This window comes from Carcharhinus amblyrhynchos, chromosome 7 (assembly GCF_965287045.1).
Source record: "Carcharhinus amblyrhynchos chromosome 7, sCarAmb.v2.hapA, whole genome shotgun sequence".
Lineage (NCBI taxonomy): Eukaryota > Metazoa > Chordata > Chondrichthyes > Carcharhiniformes > Carcharhinidae > Carcharhinus > Carcharhinus amblyrhynchos.
The window spans coordinates 9554408-9574789 of NC_137330.1; the positions used below are offsets into that span (position 1 = coordinate 9554408).

The 20382-nt window shown below is 45.7% G+C and overlaps 1 protein-coding gene across 1 annotated transcript in view; it reads left to right on the forward strand.

Moving 5' to 3' along the window:
• The first annotated feature begins 6251 nt into the window (after window positions 1-6251).
• capn9 (calpain 9) overlaps window positions 6252-20382 on the forward strand; it is a 66365-nt gene continuing 52234 nt past the window's right edge. The window contains exon 1 of the mRNA XM_080191925.1: window positions 6252-6554. Coding sequence (XP_080048051.1) covers window positions 6330-6554 — 225 coding nt within the window. The 5' untranslated portion in view covers window positions 6252-6329. The remainder of the gene's footprint in view (window positions 6555-20382) is intronic.

The following is a 20382-nucleotide window of genomic DNA, read 5'->3' on the forward strand; positions in this document are numbered from 1 at the left end:
GTGTCACAGGAACATTGTGAAGCAAAATTTGGAATTGAACCACGTTAGGAGATACTGGGACAGGTGAAAAATAAAGAGCTAGGTTTTAAGAAGCATCATTGACGAGTGGTGATCTGATCGAAACGGATAAGATTCCAAGGGAGCAGTGCAGAGTCAATACTAAGAGGAAATTTTGCCAGCGGAGGGAGGGGGGAGGGGAGGGAATCTAGAATTAGGGGGCACAGTTTCAAATGTTCTATTTAAAATAGGGATGAGGAGGAATTCATTCTGTCAGAGGGTCATTAATCTTTGGAATTCTCTTCCACAGAGAAGGGGCATGGAATAGATTCCAGGCTGGGATAGGCAAATTTTTCAACTGCAAGGGAGTCAAGGCTTATGGCGCAGTGAGGAACAGGGTGGGGTGCGATGTGCAGGAGGAGTTCAGATTTAGTGCGATGCTTTCTCGGAAGATTTTTGTGCTGGAAGTAGTTACAGAGATAGGGAGGACTTGAGATCTATGGAGGGATTTGAACAGGATGAAGAATCTAAATTAATGCATACGCACGTACACAGCTGCCAGTCCCCTGTGTACACAGCTCTCAATTTGCTGTGTATGCAGCTCTAAGTTCCTCTGCACACAGCCTCAGTCCTCATATACACAGTTCTCATACCCATGTACACTGCTCTCCATCCTCATATACACAGCTCTTTCCCTGTGTACATAGCTTTCAGTCCCCAAGTACGCAGCTCTCAGTTCTCATGTACACAGCTCTCAGTTCCCATGTACACAGCTCTCAGCTCCCATGTACACAGCTCTCAGTTCCCATGTACACAGCTCTCAATCCCCATCTACACAGCTTTCAGTCCCCACGTACACAGCTCTTGGTCCCCATATACACAGCTCCCAATTCCCGTCCATACAGCTTTCGATCCCCGTTTACACAGGTCTCGGTCCCTATTTACGTATTTTTCAGTCCCCGTGTACACAGTTCTCATTCCCATGTACACAGCTTTCCATCCGCAAGTACACAGCTCTTAATTCCCATGTACATAAGCTCTCAGTCCCCCTGCACACAAAAAATCATTGCCCCTCAAGCGGCTAATAACTTTGAAAGCTCAAGAAAGTTAACTTGTGCAGGGTAAAATACAATCGTACAACACAGTAAAAGGCTATTCTGCCCATTGGCCACGTACTGAACTCCTGCCCTGAGAGCAACCATTCCTGGTGGCATCACAACCATTCACAGTGCATCAGCTGAAGCTACTGAACAGATTGTCCATGTCGACACCAATTTCCCAGCCGTTGGAGAGAAAAAGCTCTCTCAAAACCCATGCACAATTCTGAAATGTCCTCTTCATTTCAGTTATTGCCTTCAATTCTACCATCAGAGTCTTTGCTTGGAGATTGATGTAGTTAGTGGAAGGTTTCACAGACTGAGAGTCCACAATGTGAATGGCACTTCTGAAACCTTTCATCCCAATCGGTGAGGGGGGGAGCGAGGTTAGTCCTACAGAGCAGGAGGGTCATGGATCATTTACCAGATGCAAGTATCCCAGTGGCTTTCAAACTGGAATTCAGAGGTAAGTCTCAGGCTCCATAGTCCCAAATGACCATAGGGGAGAATGACTGGTGGTAATTTAACCTGAGGATCACCACACCTCAGGTGAGGCACAATGTTGAGCAGTTAGGGCCTTCATGAATAACCTCAGCCAGTACGGGAATTGAGCCCACACTGTTGGCATCACTCTGCATCATGAACCAGCCATCCAGCCAACTGAACGAAACCAGAGTCAACACACATTGGGACTGACCAGAATGGGGATTGAGTACTCAACCTTTCAGACTCAGAGGAAGGGAAGCTGTCACTGAGCCAGATGCGCATTCCTCTTGTTCTGGGTAGGCCGGAATTTGCGGCAGTCAAGATTGACTAGTATCTGGAATTACCTCTTCCACAACAGGTTGAACAAGTCCACCTGTCCACTTACAAATCAGAAACAAGCCAAAGAAAATGTCTCAGTTCATTAACTTAATGCATCTCATTAGAAATTACTGGGATCTCTGATCACAACAAATCTCATCTAACTTTGGAAAAACTGCACCTGTACATTCAACTTAGTTTTGGGTTTGGAAATTCACTTACCTTTTCTGGAATAGTGTGCTTGATTTGATCAGTCCAGGAAAGTCTGTTGTAAAATGTTTTTGTTTTGGTAATCATTAACTAGTCAGCTCTCCACTTGCTTATATTTGGATTCCCAATTGGTCACAAAACACCAGGACAGTTTTTGAGGGTCATTTTGTTAACCCTTTCTTTCATAGAATCATCACAGAATCCCTACAGTGCAGAAGGAGGCCCATTTATACGGCACCTTTCTCAATTTCAAGTACTTTACACCCAATGAAGTACTTTTTGAGATGTAGTCATGGTTGTAATGGAGGAAACACATCAATCAATTTGTGCACAGTAAGCTCCTAAAAGCAGCAATGAGATAAATGACTAGATAATCTGTACTTCTGAGATGTTGTTTATGTAGGAACATAGAAACTAGAAGTAGGAGTAGGCCATTCGACCCTTCCAGCCTGCTCCACCATTCATCTTAATCATGGCTGATCATCAAATTCAATGTTCTGATCCCCCCTTCCCCCAATATCCCTTGATTCCTTTAGCCCCAAGAGCTGTATCTAATTTCTTCTTGAAATCACACGTTTTGGCCTCAACTACTTTCTGTGGTAGTGAGTTCCACACATTCACCACCCTGGGTGAAGAAATTCCTCCTCACCTCAATTCTAAAGCATTTACCCCTTATCCTCAAACTATCACCCCTAGTTCTAGACTCCCCACCAATGGAAACTTCTTTCTGAATGAACTCTGTCTAACTCTGTTAGGGATAAATCCTGGCCAAGACACCCAGGGATAATTCCCGTGTTCATCTTTGTCCACCTCTGTGACTTAACATGGGAAAAACTGAAGATAAAGCAACTGTGACCAGAAATGCATTTGTGAGAATGAATAAAAGTTTAAGTTTATTTATTAGTGTAACAAGTAGGCTGCAATGAAGTTACTGTGAAAATCCCCTAGTCACCACACTCCAGAACCTGTTCTGGTACACTGAGGGAGAATTTAGCATGACCAATGCACCTAACCAGCACATTTTTTGGGCTGTGGGAGGAAACTGGAGCACCCGAAGGAAATGCACACAGACACGGGGAGAATGTACAGACTCTGCACAGGCAGTGACCCAAGCCAGGAATTGAACCTGGGTCCCTGGCACTGTGGGGGCTGGTTTGGTTCAACAGTACATAGATCAGAGGTTTTAATCTGTGATTGGGTCAACCATTCACAATCCGACTTGGACGCAGCGATGTAAAGCTTAAATGGGGCTGTGGAACATTTGCTTGTCAAGCAATTGCACGATTCGGAAGCGTACTGAGGGAATGCAGTACTGTTGGATGTACCATCTGTCAAATGAGATGTTAAACTGAGGCTCTCCCTACCCTCTTGGGTAGACATAAAAAAATTAAAAAAAGAAAGACTTGCTGCTTTTCATCATGTCTCAAAACACTTCATAGCCAATGAAGTACTTTTGAAGTCTTGTCACTGTTATAATAAAGGGAATGTGGCCCTCAATATGCACACAGCAAACTCCCAACAAACAGTGACATGATAATGAACAGATAACCTGTTTTTGTGATTTTGGTTAAGGGGTGAATGTTGGCCAGAACACTAAGGAGATCTCCCCCTTTCTTCTTCAAATAGTGCCCTGGAATCTTTACCATCCACCAGAAAAGGCAGAGAAGGCCTCAGTTTAATGCCTCATCCAAAAATAATGCCTCCAAAAGTGCAGCACTCCTTCAGCATTGCACTGCAATATCAGCCTTAGTTTTGTTCTCAAGCCCTGGAATGGAACTTGAACGCAGATATAAGAGTGCCAGCACAGTGATTCCCAAAGTGTGGTGTACATACCTTCAGACGTATCTGTATGCCAGATTTCTCTCGGGGGAACTTTACTCTTAATTGTATAATGGCGGATTTTCAGGGATAAAGTTTTTTTTCCCTGCCTCCCCCTATCTGTGGGCCAGGGTTTCTGAAACACAAGTGTTCAGGTGAGTGTGCAACAACTTACCTTTCCACCACTCACATCCCCTCCAATCACAAGCTGTTTCTTTCCCATGCTTGCTGCTAATAGAAGTTATGCCTATTAGCATCAAGTGCCGGAGAGACTGGACCTGTGATTGGAGGAGCAGTGGAAAGGTGACTGGCGGTCTCAGAATCGGTGTGGGGGTGGTGCATGGGCCTCAGTGCTGGTGTGGGGGTGGTGCATGGGCTCAGTAGCGGCGTAGGGGTGAAGAGAGGTGCTGCCGCTGACCCAAGCACAAAGTGGGAGAGGCAACTCCTTGACCCAGGGTTCAGTGACTTCTGGACAGACATGGCCAACACCCTGGTGAAGCTGTCTTACAAAGGGAGGAAGGGGCAAGTGGGGGCAGGGGGTTTGGGAGTAAGGGCTGCTGAGTGAGTGAGTAAGTGGGTGGAGGGGGATTTCCTGCTTCCCAAATACTTTATGAATAGTATGCTTTGATTGTATAGAATGTAAGAAACAATGTTTTTCACTGTATCCCAATGCATGTGACAACAATAAATCAAATCCAAATTATCTTTTTTCTTGCTGCATCAGAAATACTAGAGGAGAGAGAGGAATGAAGTGAATAAATAGTTTCGGGGTGTTGAGGACAAAGCAGTTTCACAGTCGCTTTCTCGCAATACCAGGCACTCCCACATCTGAGGGACAAAGTGAATGGTTCTGTCGGCCCAGTTCAGCTAGTTTTTTTTGTTTCTTATGTGTAATTGAAGTGAGTAAGATATAATCTCAGGCCCTCCCTCCCATACTGTGTTTCTGAATGTACAGGATGCACAGGATTCACTTTAACCTGTGTTGTGAGATAATAGCCTACTCTCTCCAGTGCATTTACATGGGACATTCATGTTTCCCAGACCAGAGGTACTAACCCACTTATTAAAATCTGGCCAACACCTCTGCTATAAGTAGCAGAGGAAAGCAGACTCATATGAACACTAGACGCATTTGTATACCATTGACCTACTCAGTAGAATTTCAGTGTCTGTATACTTCACACACTTAAGTAAAATTTATTTATTAGTCCCAAGTAGGTTTACATTAACACTGCAATGAAGTTACTGTGAAAATCCCCTAGTCGCCACACTCCAACACCTGTTTGGATACACTGAGGGAGAATTTAGCACAGCCAATGCACCTATCCAGCACATCTTTTGGACTGTGGGAGGAAACCCATGCAGACATGAGGAGAATGTGCAGACTCTGCACAGACAGTGACCCAAGCCAGGAATTGAACCTGATGCTGGGAGGCAGCAGTGCTAACCACTGTGCCGCCCTTGTATTTGGGGTACAGGGAAATACGAATAGGTTTATAGGGAAATGTCTTAAATAGAAGCAAAATGCCAGAAATGTGAAATCTTGGAAAAACTTAGCAGGTCTAACAGTGGAGGGAGAAGCAGAGTTCATTATTCAAGACTAATATGACTTTAGAGAAATAAATGTGTTATTACTGAGGTTCTAAGGTATAAGGAGGAGTGAGGCAGACTCAACAATGCTTAGTGAGGAACATGAGGTGGGTCCCAGATCTGGAGATAAAGAACATAGAACCCTTACAGTGCAGAAGGTGGCCATTCAGCTCATCAAGTCTGCACTGACTCTCTGACAGAGCATCTTACTCAGATCCCCTCATCCCCCTCCCCTTGAGGTACCAGGGAGAATTGATGGGTGGTTAGTACTGCTGTCTCACAGTTCCAGGGATCGGGTTCGATTCCCGGTTCGTGTCATTGTCTGTGTGGAGTCTGCATGTTCTCCCCGTGTCTGCGTGGGTTTCCTCTGGGTGCTCTGGATTCCTCCCACAGTCTGAAAGGTGTGCAGATCAGGTGCACTGGCCATGCTAAATTTCCTCTTCGTGTCAGGGGGAATAGCAGGTTAAAACGTGGGGTTACAGGGATTGCTTTGAGTACAGGCATGATGGGCGGAATGGCCTCTTCCTGCACTGTAGGGATTCAATGGTGCAGATCTGAAGTTGTGTGACATCTCTTTCATGTTGTGAGCCTCGGGTTTCGTGTTCTGTGGAGATGGGTGTGAGAGGGGCAGAGGTTTTGTGGAAGGAGTGCCAGTTTTGGGGTTAGCAACGACAGTGGGAGGGGAAGCCAGGTTAGGAGGAGAGGTGTGGTCAGGGGAAAGAGAGGTGGAGCGCTCCAGGAACAGGTAGCACATTCGGGGACAGGTGAAACTTTGTACTGTCTGCTCGGGGACTCGCTCCTGATCTGTCCAACATGTCCTATGTGTTCACTTCGGCCAGCGGGGGGTCCCAGAAGAAGAGAGCGGTGAAAGACCGCGGCACCATGGGGGTGAAGCCCAGAAAACTCACCTACCAGGAGCTGAAAAAGCAGTGTCTGCAACAGGGGGTCTTATATGAGGACCCGGAGTTCCCAGCGGATGAATCATCTCTCTTTTACAGCGAGAAACCCGCAGTCACTTTCGAGTGGAAACGGCCAAAAGTGAGTGCTTCTTTTTTGTACATAGAGACTGGGGGCTGTATACATGGAGTCTGACAGCTGTGTACACGAGATCTGGGAGCTGTGTACATGGAGACTGAGAGCTGTTTACATGGGGACTGAGAGTTATGTACATGGGGACTGACAGTTGTGTACACGAGATCTGGGAGCTGTGTACATGGAGACTTAGAGCTATGTACATGGGAACTGAGAGCTTTGTACATGAGATCTGTGAGCTGTGTACATGGGGACTGGAAGCTGTGTACTGGGAGCTGTGTACAAGGGGACTGGGAACTGTGTACGAGGGGACTGGGAACTGTGTACACGGGGATGGAGAGCTGTGTACACAGGGAAGGAGAGTCGTGTATATGGAGAACCGAGGGCTGTGTGCATGAGGACTATGTGCCATATATATGGGGTCTGAGTGTTGCGCACATGTGAGGAGCTGTGTACATGAGGACTGGGAGCTGTGTTCATTTAGCCTGGGAGCTGTGAATATGGGAACTGGGAGCTGTGTACATGAGGACAGAGAGCCAGGTATATGGAAACTGAAATTAATTTACACTGCGACTGAGGGCTCTGCACATAACAAACCTCCACCATTGATATCCGGGGTGGGGGGGAGTTACCTTTAAGACTTGATTGCCTGTAAAGACTTGCATCAGCCATTATCTTGTAAATTAAGTTTGTGTCCATATGTGCCCGATTTGTGAACACAACTTCTCACTCACTTGATGAAGGAGAGAGACTCTGAAAGCTTGTGTTGCCAAATAAACCTGATGGACTTTAACTTGGTGTTGTGAGACTTCTTACAGTGCCCACCCCAGTCAAACGCCGGCTTCTCCACATCAGGGTTATCATTAACCAGAAACTGAACTGGGCTAACCATAGAAATGCTGTGGCTACCAGAGCAGGTCAGAGGCTGAGAATTCTGCAGATTCCCCAAAGGCTGTCCACCATCTATATGATACAAGTCAGGAAGGTAATGGAATACACCCCACTAGCCTAGATGGATGCAGCTCCAACAACATTCAAGAAACTCAACACATCCAGGACAAAGTATCCCTGCATGATTGACACCCCATCTACTACCTTCAACATTCACTCCCTCCATCACTGACACTCAGTAGCAGCAGTATGTACCATCTATAAGGTGCACTGCAGAAACACACCAAGGCTCCTTAGAAGCACATTCCAAACATAACCTCTATTCGACAAGATGTGGAGCTGCCAACATTGGACTGGGGTGGGCACAGTAAAAAGTCTCACAACACCAGGTTAAAATCCAACAGGTTTATTTGGAATCACAAGCTTTCTGAGCTCTGCCCCTTCATCAGGTGAGTGCAGGAGCAGCGCTCTGAAAGCTCGTGACTCCAAATAAGCCTGCTGCACTTTAACCTGGTGTTGTAAGACTTCTTACTATATTAAACAAGCACAGCAGACAGATGGGAACACCACCACCTGCAAGTTCCTTTGTAAGCCAGACACCATCCTGAGGAGCAACTCTTGCTGGGGGAGGGCGGTGTCAGTTAGCTCAGTTGGCTAGAAGGTTGGAGTGTGGTGGAGAATAATACAACGGCATGGGTTTAATCTTTGCACTGGCTGCTGGCTGTGCCAGTTTCTGGAGGGCTACCTCCTTGCTGCCCTGTGTGTGATGCAAAGTGATGCCCCTCAAGCCGTGTAAGCACTTCTCCCTGTAACAGAGAGAGATACCTATGGTGGATTATAGCTAACTATCTTCAGTGTCGCTGGGGAAATATCCTGAAATTCTCTCCTTAACAGCACTGTGGCTATACCTATTACCAGATATACTGCAGTGAGTCAAATAGGCAGCTTATCTTCTCGAAGGCAAGTGGAGATGAGCAAAATACCCCATGACAGCTTTGTGATTTACTAGAATGAAGAGTTAGCCACATTATTATCTGTGGAGTCACATGTCTGCGGAATAAATTTAAAGAAATTAGGTGTGGCAAATATGGGGATGGAGTTTACAAGAGAATGAAGTCTCCACATGTATTTGTCATTCAAAACCACATGTTAACATCTATTGTGAGTGTGCACTGATGTGCGTACACATCAGGGGTTGTGTGGGAGTAGGGGAATATCCTCTGTATACAGGTCGCGGGGTACTGTCTGCACTGATTTCTAGGAGCTGGGCATGTACATGTTCTCCATTCAATCCACTGACACATGTTCTTTACTGTGATTGCAGACACACAGCAAGTTGGGTAATTCTTCACCGCTCATCAGATCATTAAATTGTATCGTACCATTGCAGAATAAAACTGAATGGGTTATCTGACATTGAGCTGGGCACCAGGTCCAGAAATGGCAAAGACATATCTGGCCCAGTTTATCCCGCATACTCTGCATATTGGGACGGGCAATAAATACTGCCTTCACGGACATGGCCCATGCCCATGAATTAATGACATTACAGCTGACCTAAAGGAAAGAACTATTCAAACCCTGAGGGATGGGTGACTGGGTGGAGGTGGGAGTTGGGGAGGGTAGTAGTGATTTGGGAAGGCTGGTGAATGGGAAGAAAGAGCTTTTAAAAAGACCCTTTAAAAGGACAGTCAAGCTGATCAAATGTGAAGCTCAGTTGTTGAGTAGGAAAGTTCCCCTCTGCTGGTTACAACTGAAGGAGGCTGTCTGAAAGGTGACATTATGGAAGAGGGAAAAAGGAAAAGTCTTGGAAAAGTAACCAGGATACAAAACTAATAGGTCTTCCTCTTATTGAGGCATTTCCCTTATGTTTTGTCCCCCTGCAGTCCCCTTTTCCCCCTCCTCTCCAAGTGAAATCCCTTTCCCATTGAGACAAAAACCCCTCTCCAGCACTGTCCTCTGCTGAGACATCTATGTTCTGGGCCACAGTCCTGTTGAGGCCATTTTCTCTCCCTACCCATAATAGCCATCCTCTCCAGCCTGATTTAAATCCTCTTCCCATTTCCATGTGCCCTTCCCATGTGACTCTCCTCAATCATTCTCTTTCCTCCAACCCCACCACCCCCAAACCCATTCATTTACAGGATGTAGGCATCGCTGGCTAGGTCAGCATTTATTACCCATCCCTAATTGCTCTTGAGAAGGTGGTGGTGAGTTGCCTTCTTGAATCACTGCGCTCCATGTGGTTACACCTATCGTGCTATTGATTTTGTAATTTTGTAATACAACTGAATGGCTTGCTTGGCCATTTCAAGGGGCAGTTAAAAGTCAACCACATTGCTGCAGCTATGGAGTCACATGTAGGCCAGACCAGGGAAAACAACTGATTCCCCTCCCTAAAGAACATGTGCAAACCAAATGGGTTTTTTACAACAGTCAGGAATGGTCATCATTGGACTTTTAATTCTGGATTTTTATTGAAGTCAAATTTCACCATCTGCTGTGGTGGGATTTAACAAACAAAGAACAAAGAACAACCCAGCATGGGAAACAGGCCCTTTGGCCCAACGAGCCCGTGCCGCCGCATCTTCCTACACCTACCCTGCCCTGTGTGTATATGAGTGGAACCCCTAATGTAGCCAGATTCAGGGGAGAATAGTGTCAATTTGGTACACCAATCAGCCTAAGAGCACATCTTTGGGGTGTGAGAGGAAACCAGAGCGCCCGGAGGAAACCCACGCAACCACAGGGAGAATGCGCAAACTGCCACAGACACAGGCCAAAATCCATGTATCTGCACAGCTAGCAGTGATAGTCACTGAGCTGCTGTGGCGCCCGTCTGCTGGTCCAGGATTAAGCACACACAACGACACAAAGTACTAGGCCACTCCCGGAACCTCCAAGAGCAGCCCACGCACGACCCACCGTGTGCATGCCCCTCGTTTGACAACAAGGTGGACCAACACCTGTGGAATAAAAAGACAAAACATTTGAACCAGAGCATTACCTTGACTAAAAGCAAAATACTGTGGATGCTGGAATTGGAAACGAAAAGAGAAAATGCTGAAAAATCTCAGCAGATCTGACAGCTCTGCTCTGACAAAAGGTCATCCAGACTTGAAACGTTGGCTCCATTCTCTCTCCACAGATGTTGTCAGACTGCTGAGATTTTCCAGCATTTTCTGTTTTTATTGCCCTGAGATCTGGGTTACCGCTATGCTTCTGCCTCCCCACCTATATCTCCCAATCTCCTCCTATCCTTCACCTCCTCATCCACCTCAGGTTTAATTCCACAAACTCTTCCCTTTAACCCAGTATCATCTGTTTACTGCTCTTGATCTTGACTAGTCCGCAAACAACAGACCTCCTACAATACAAATAATGAAGTGATTTTTACACCACTACAGATCCATTCACTCCTTGGCTGGCCTTTTATGGTGTGGGTTCATTGGTTAGCTTCTCTCACCGACTATGCGCAATACTGACTTGTAACAAACAGACTACGTTATGTACAAATCACGAACATTGTGAATAATATTAAGTACACACAAATTTTGCATTCGCAAACAATAGCACACATGCAGAGGTGCACCACCTAGCCAATTGTAGGGTGTGGCCATCCTCTGGTAAGGGAGGTTCTGTTTTCACATTGATGATTTAATTGATAGTAATAGCCTATTTTGGGTAAGCAAAATAATTTATTCAGAACTTGTATTCTATTCGACTGTCCCTGCGACACGGTGGCACAGTGGTTAGCATTGCTGCTTCACAGCGCCAGGGATCCGGGTTCAATTCCTAGCTTGGTCAGTGTCTGTGCAGAGTTGCACATTCTCCTTGTGTCTGCATAGGTTTCCTTTGGGAGCTCTGGTTTCCTCCCACAGTCCAAAAGACGTGCTGGTTAGGTGCATTGGCCGTGCTAAATCCTCCCTCAGTGCACTGGAATGTGGCGACTAGAAGATTTTTACAGTAACTTAATTGCAGTGTTGATGTAAGCCTACTTGTGATGTTAATAAATAAACTTTTAAAAAAAGGAAGACAATCATATGGTTGGTCAGATAGGATATGTTAATTAAATGGATTATGCAAAATTAAATGGAATTAAGAGCCCAGAAAGATCCATTTAGCCCAACTGGTCAATTCTGGGTGTTTATGCTCCACCTAAGTCTCCCCCCGCCCCCTTCTCACCATATCAACATATCATTTATTCCATTTTTCCCTCGTGTAAGTATCTAGTTTCCCTTTAAATACATCTGTTATTTGTTTCAACTATTCCAAAGTCGACACTCCCATCACTCTCTGGGTAAAGAAGTTTCTCCTGAATTCACTCTTAAGTTTATTAGAGACCAACTAATATTCATGGCCCATCAGACAGCTAGAAACACTTTCTCCACATCTAGCTGATCAAATCACTTCATAATTTGAAAGATACCCATCAGGTCCTCCCCCTCAGCTTCCTCTAGTAGAGAAAAGAGCTGCAGCTTGTACGATCTTTCCTGCTTGACATAAACCGTTCAGCTCTGGTGTTAGCTTTATTGAACATTATTAACTAAATCTACATTCAGCTCAAATCAACAACTTCAGCCCCACCCCATTTGAATTGATGAAATTCATGTTGTGCAAACTCGAAATGGGAGAGTCAAAATGACTTAGAACATAGAACATAGAACATAGAACATTACAGCGCAGAACAGGCCCTTCGGCCCACGATGTTGCGCCGACCAGTTACAAAAACAATGACCCACTAGCCTATACCAATCCCTTTTCGTCCATAAACCTATCCAGAGATCTCTTAAACGCCCCCAAACTAGACGCATTTACAACTGCAGCAGGCAGGGCATTCCAATCCCTCACCACCCGCTGGGTAAAGAACCTACCCCTGACATCCGTCCTGTAGCTACCCCCCCTTAATTTAAAGCCATGCCCCCTCGTGCTAGCTTTCTCCATCCGAGGAAAAAGGCTATCACTATCCACCCTATCTAAACCTCTAATCATCTTATATGTTTCAATAAGATCCCCTCTTAGCCGCCTTCTTTCCAACGAAAACAACCCTAGATCCCTCAGTCTCTCCTCATAGGACCTCCCCACCATACCAGGCAACATCCTAGTAAACCTCCTCTGCACCCTCTCCAACGCCTCCACATCCTTCTTGTAATGCGGGGACCAGAACTGCACACAGTACTCCAAGTGCGGCCGCACTAGAGTAGTGTACAGTTGCAACATTACACTGCGACTCCTAAATTCAATCCCCCTACCAATAAACGCCAAGACACCGTACGCCTTCTTGACAACCTTATCTACTTGATTCCCAACTTTCAGGGATCTATGTACACACACACCTAGATCCCTCTGTTCATCCACACTATTCAAAGTCCTCCTGTTAGCCCTATACTCGACACATCTGTTGCTCCTACCAAAGTGAATTACCTCACACTTCTCCGCATTAAATTCCATCCGCCACCTCTCGGCCCAGCTCTGCAACCTATCTAAGTCTCCCTGCAGACTATGACACCCTTCCTCACAATCTACCACACCTCCAACTTTGGTGTCATCAGCAAATTTACTAATCCACCCAACTATACCCTCATCCAGATCATTAATAAAAATTACAAACAACAGTGGCCCCAAAACAGATCCCTGAGGCACACCTCAGACTTGGCATCTACAAGCAATGACATTGTAGATTTTGTCAGCAGCTGGCCAAACTTCCACCTTTCTGGCTTTTAAGCAAGTTTGTAAATTAAATTACATAGAATATACAGCACAGAAACAGGCCATTCAGCCAAACCAGTCCTTTTGGCTTCAACAAGTCTCCTTCAAGCCTTTCCCATCCAACCTTATTCTTCTTATCCCATTTCCATCATACACATCTGTTCTTGTTGTTCCCTTTCTCTAATGTAGATCATAAAACCATCAGATATTGGAGTAGAATTATGTCATTTGGCCCATCGAGTCTGCTCCACCATTCAACCTTGGCTGATAAATATTTCAACCACATTCTACTGCCTGTTCCTCGTAACCTTTGATCCCCTTACCAATCAAGGACCTATCTCTGTCTTAAATACACCCAATGACCTGTCCTGCACAGCCTTCTATGCAATGAATTCCACAGATTCACCATCCTCTGGCTGAAGAAACTCCGCTTCACCTCAGTTCTGAAGGGTCATCCCTTTACTCTGACAGTGCCCTCAGATCTTAGTCCCTTCTGCTAATAGGAACATCTTCTCCACGTCAACTCTATCCAACCCTTTCGGTATTCTGTATATTTCAGTGCGATCCCTCCCCATATCCTTCTAAACTCCATTGAGTACAGATCCCGAGTCCTCAGACACTCCTCATACGTCAAGCTTTTCTCTCCTAGGATCACTCTCATGAAACTCCTCTGGACTCTCTTCAGAACCAACAACCCTTCCTTAGATATGGGAAAGCTATAGTACCTATAAACCTATAGTATAGCATCAATAATATTTGCCTCAAGTACACTCTATGGTAAGTGAGTTCCACAATCTCACCACATAAGAACATAAGAACATAAGAAATAGGAGCAGGAATAGGCCATCTAGCCCTTCGAGCCTGCCCCGCCATTCAATAAGATCATGGCTGATTTGTTGTGGCTCAGTTCCACATTCCCGCCCTCTCCCCATAACCCTTAATCCCCTTGCCTATCAAAAACCTATCAACCCGCGTCTTAAAAATATTTAGCAAGGCAGCCTCCACCACTTCAATGGGCAGAGAATTCCAGAGATTCACCACCCTTTGAGTGAAGAAGTTCCTCCTCAACTCCGTTCTAAACCGCCCCCTCTTTATCTTGAGGCTATGTTCCCTAGTCCTACTGTCCTTTCTGAGCGGGAAGAGTCTCTCCACCTCTATGCTAACCATCCTATTCATCATCTTATATGTCTCAATGAGATCTCCCCTCATTCTTCTAAACTCTAACGAGTACAAGCCTAGTTTATTCAGCCTCTCCTCATAGTTCAACCCCCTCAACTCCGGCCTCCACTATCACCTCCGCCATTTCTTTCAGAACCCTTGGATGCATTCCATCCGGTCCTGGGGACTTGTCCATAATCAGTCCCTCCAGTCTGTCGAGCACCGCCTCTCTAGTAACAATAATGTCATTGAGACCCTCCAGTTCTACCATCTTTCCATTGCTAACACCCGGCAAATTATTCACGTCGTCCTCCGTGAAGACCGAAACAAAAAAGTTATTCAAGGCCTCAGCCATTTCCCCATCCCACTCTGGGTAAAGAGTTCCTTCTGGATTTTTTGGTGACTAACTTACATTGATGGTCTGGGGCTCTTTCAAAATCTTTCAAAGTCTTAAAGACTTCCAGGTCACCTCTTGGCCATTTTTTTCAAACAAAAAGCAACCCAGAAAGAGAGGATCTAAGCATCATTTCTTGACATTCAATGGCATTGCCATCACTGCATTCCTCATAATCAACATCCTGAGGGGTTACCATTGACCAGAAACTGTACTGGACAAGCCATATAAATACTGTGGCTACCAGAGCAAATCAGGGGCTAGGAATCTTGTGGCAAGTAGCTCACCTCCTGACTCCCCAAAACCTGCTCACCACCTACAAGGCACAAGCTAAGAGTATGATGGAATACTCTCCCCAGTGCATAAAATTACGAAGGACCTTGATAGAGTGGACAAATTTTGAAAAAAAAAAATTTCATGGGATGTGGTCATTGCTGACAAGGCCAGCGTTTGTTACTCATCCCTAATTGCTACAACTGAATAACTTGTTTGGCCATTTGAGGGAGCAATGAGTCATTAACCACATTGCTGTGGGACTGGAGTCACAGGAGATAGATGCTGGAAAAGGGGGAATTCTTCCAGGTCTGGTAGAACTGAAGTCCACTTTGTGTTTTAATGTGTTGTAAATAAGTGTTATTGTGCAGAGAATGTAGGCATTAAAGTTGGTACAAGTCCTTTGAAGAAGCTAGTGTCTGCTCTAGTCAGGTGGAAGGTGAAGCTTGGTTCCTGAATTTCTTTTTATTCGTTGATGGGATGTGGGCCAGCACTTGTTGCTCATCCCTAATTTCCCATCCACTGATGTGGGCTTCACTAACAAGGATAACATTTGTTGCCTCTCCATTGAGTGTCCTTTGAGACTCCATTGTGGCTCTGGAGTCGCATGTAGGCCAGACCAGGTAAAGATGGTAGATTTCTTCCCTAAAGGACATGAGTGAACCAGATAGGTTTTGATCATTTATACTGGTTTCACAGTTACCATTGCTGAGACTAACTGCTGTGGTGGAGTTTGAATATTCGCCTGGGTCACTAGTCAATGACATTACCACAAAACTGCCATCTCTCCCCCCTCAAATTTTGGAATGAATTTTGAACTCAATGATGAAGAATTCTATAAATAGAATTGTGTTGAAAGAAATTCTGGGGCAGCACGGTGGCACAGTAGTTAGCACTGCTGCCTCACAGCTCCAGGGACCTGGGTTCGATTCCCGGCTTGGATCACTATCTGTGTGGAGTTTGTACATTCTCCCCGTGTCTACGTGGGTTTCCTCCGGGTGCTCTGGTTTACTCCCACAGTCCAAAGATGTGAGGGTTAGGTTGATTGGTCATGCCAGTTTGTCCATAATGTCTCGGGATGTGTAGGTTAGAGGGATTAGTGGGGTAAATCTGTGGGGTTGTGAATAGGGCTTGGCTGGGATTGTTGTTGGTGCAGACTCAATGGGCTGAATGGCCTCCTTCTGCACTGTAGGGTTTCTATGATTTGACGAGTTGGATTCTGTAACATGAGCTTGTTAGAGACAAGGATCTGATTTTGTGGTCATTACAACTCATGTTTAAGGAAATAGAATCCCTACAGTGCAGAAGGAGGCCATTTGGCCCACTGACTCTCCGAAACAACATCTTACCACCTCTCCTCTTCACCCGCCCTATCTCCATGCACAAGATGGAGAAAGCAGTCTGATCACATCGGTGGCCCACCAGCAGAGTGTGGGGTGGAGTTAAGTTAAAATTCCTGTCAGCCGCTGTATAATCACCATCCCAGGGGCCAGCACTTAGTTCAAGGACACTCGTACCTTTTTGCTTGACATGAGGTTAAGGTGACAGCCTCACTCTGAAACTTGCCAGTTCTGGTTGGATGTTTTTCTAGGAGGTTTCACCTTGTGACCTTCCGTCCCTTCCATTGGAATGGGAACAGAATCTCTGGCAGATTTTTGTGGGGTGGGTTTTGATGCTGTAAAATTCTCTGACTGGCCTTCCCACCGGTCTCCCATCTGCCCTCTAACAGCCCATAATTTTACATGGGGGCGTATGAGGTCTAGGCCTGTCTGACCCCAAATTGAGGCTCAGTTAGGAGCTGCATACCAATTTTCAGATGATGGGGCAGTTCAGGGGGAGTGGAGAGATCTGACATGTAACCCTGCTAGGGCTTTCGACAGGTGAAGTGGGGTGGGGGGCAGGGGAGCAGGGAGGAGCCTCTCTTAAAAGGCCCCCGCCTTCCATATTGCATGCCTCTTCCAAGCTCAGCTGCTATGGATAATTCCTCCCCCCACCCCTAGCCCCCTCGCCACTTTGACCCCCATCTCGGCCTCACTATCAAGGCCTTCATTCCTCTTTTCCCAACAGGTTTTCCCATGGGTATTTTTGTCACAGAGGTGCAAGAGATCAATCATTGATTCCTAGAGACTCCAAGGATTGGGAATTCTACTTATCTCTCTGGAATAGGAATCCCATTAATCCTGATTGGAATCCATAATCAGGCCAATTGTGGATGGAGAAAAGTTCCAAAATTCAGAGCAAAATGGGGCACACAGGTAAAAGGCAAGGTGGACCCAGCAACTGGACACGAGATTCTGCAGCATTAGTCAGGCAGTCACAGGATGAAACCAGAAACATTAAGGGCAGCTCATAGAGGCAGCTAGATATAGCACTTGGGGCGAATGGGATCAAAGGTTACTGGGAGAAAGCAGAATTAGGCTATTCAGTTGGATGATCAGCCATGATCATGCTGAATGGTGGAGCAGGCTCGAAGTGCCAAATGGCCTCCTCCTGCTCTCATGTTTCTATGTCCTGTGCTCTGATTGACTCCAGAGCTCCTGTATAAATGCAGCTTTGGTCTGTAAAGCAGAATGAATGGCGGGTGTGATTCAGTTATCTATGGAATTTACACCAGTCCAGTGTTACTGCATTCCACCACCAAGATTCATGGGTGGAGTGAGGGAGGGACTTGGACACAGTATTTCTACCAAATCTTCATTCTATAGCCCTGAATCAGCTAACTAAACAGTTTCTGAGCAGTTTGATCAGCTGTAGCTCAGTGTATAGCACCCTCATCTCCAAGCCAGGATTCAGGGGCCAGATGAGCTCTAATACAAAGGGTCTGTTAGACACCCATAGCTTTATTTTGGAGAACAGCAGGGGAGTTCTCTCCAGGTCAATAGGTATCCCTTAACCAGCTTGAAGTGGGGAATTCTGTACTCGGAAGCTGACATGTTCTTCAGAAAGATTAAGAAGTAATTCTATTTAATATTTTTCACGAAGGTAATTGAAATTCAGGTTTAAAATGTAATAAATATATTTTCCAAAACTAGTTTTGTTATAAAACATATAAACAGTACAAAGAACAAAGACCTACATTAGACTGATACAATACTTAAGTCAGATTGTCAGCAGCCTAGAGTACCACCAAGTCATCCAAAGATTCCAACCTTGTGCCAAAATTCAAATATGATTATACCTTTCTTTCTTATCTAAGTCTTTAGCTTAATTCAATTTCATTGCATGTTAAATTGTCAGTCTTTATCATGTCTTAGTCAATTGCAGTATGACACCCTATAGAGTGACACTTCTATTGGTCCATCCTGATATCTGATTCCCACCTTTTTGGCACAATTGGAAGATGCCACTCCTTTCTTGTATCATCTGTGACATAAATACCAAAGCATCTTGATAATATCAAATCCAGGGCCCTTGGATCTGATGCTATCTTATGCTTGTTAACTAACTCTACTATATTCTAAATCTGATTGTTGCACTGTTTGTTCTTATTGAACCATTATGTTAAGCAGGTCATGAACATTCAAATTCCATAACTGCCGCTTCTGCATTCTTTAAGTAAATGCTTGCAATATTTGCAGTGTTAGCATTTTTACTGAGTGGGACAGACATGTTAAATTTTAGTTAATATATATTATTTAAAAAATGTGCGGGTTAGGTTGATTGGCCATGCTAAATTGCCCCTTCGTGTCTTAGTGGATGCATAGGTTAGAGGAATTAGCAGGGTGAATATGTGGGGTTATGGGGATAGGGCCTGGGTGGGATTGGTGTTGGTGCAGACTCAATGGGCCGAATGGTCTTTCTCTGCACTGTAGGGATTCTATGATTCTATGTTTTCTCAGTTGAATAAAAATACTTCACAAACAGAGTCATAATATATATTTTTACTTCAATTAAATGCATTCACACATGACTAAAAACCGTTGATATCTAATATTGAGTAAAAATTATTTTAATTCTTCCCTCCCCATGTGTTACTGAAACTAAACCTATGTTATCTTCTTAGCTAATTTAGAATCTCGTTCTACACAGCTAAAACAGATTTGTATCGTTGGGAGCTTGCTGTGCACAAATTGGCTGCCGTGACTGGTACAGCAGTGATTATCCTTAAAAAAAAAACTGCTTAGTTGCTTGCAAAGCAGTTTGAGGAGTTTTTGGGGGGGGGGGGGGGGAGGAGGGGGGCAGGGGTGGTGGTCAGTCTGGTAGCGGGGGGGTGGGGTGATTTTTAGCTTTCAAGGATCTACTTCCATTCTTTTTTTTCTAGCCCAGAACTGTGTTTCATGGTGAGGGTTTTCTCTGGAGATCTGCCCTCAAGTGCAAGCTAGGTGAATTTTCCAGCAACATTTCAAATCTGCACCGTTTGGTCCTTTCAGTCCAAGTGCAAGCTCCCACACACATTCCTCTTCTGTCGTTGGTCCCTTGTTGACAAGTCCACCCCCCGACTACCCAGACCTACTGCTACCCCTGCCCCCTACCGCCCCGCCCCCACCCACACCGATCACCCGCAGAGTGGCAGCAGAACCCCCCTGCCCCCCCACCAGAGATCCATCTGCCCGCCCTCCTGAGATACATCTTACCCGTCTTCCTTCCCTCTCCCCCAGACAACGGTCTGGCCTCACGCCAACCCCCCCCCCCAAAAGAATGGTCTAGCCTCACTCCTCCTCCCCTCCAGAGGAATATCTGACCTGCATCCTCTCCCCCAACGCCAGACCACGATCAGCCCTCTCCCACCCACCACCAGACAATGATCAGCTCTCAACCCCCACCACCACCAGAGATACATCTGACCTGCCTCCTCTTCCTCACTCACTCACTCCCCAACTAGACAACGATGTGACCTCACTCCCCTCCAACCAGAGAATGATCTGACAACCCCCCCCACCCCACTGCCCCCCTGAGAATGATCTGACCCCGCCCCCCCACCCACCCCCTCAGAGGATGATTTGGGTCAGAGAGCCGTTGTCGGCTCTGAACCCGCTTCGGAGGTTCCCTGCAAAATAAAAATCGGCCTCGGATTTTTATTTTGCAGGTTGCTTACAGCGCGGATCCGGAACAGACCAGAAGACAGTAAAGTGGGATTTGGTGGGAGAGTTGGGCGCGCGGTTCATTAAATCGATGTAAATGCATGCTAATGCATTTAAATCATTGGGCTGCCTGATTCGGGCGCAGACCAGAACCACACCTGAATTGGGTGTCAGTAAAGCCACGATCTGCTTGGATTCGGGGGAGATCACGTTAAAGGCCCAATGCCCGAATTTATTGCGATTTTGCGCCAGAATGTGGGCACAAATTTTCAGAGAAGTCGGCCCCGACAATTTAGCATTGCCAATCCACCTGACCCGCGCATCTTTGGAGTGTGGGAGGTAACCAGAGCACCCAGAGGAAACCCACGCCGACACGGGGAGAATGTGC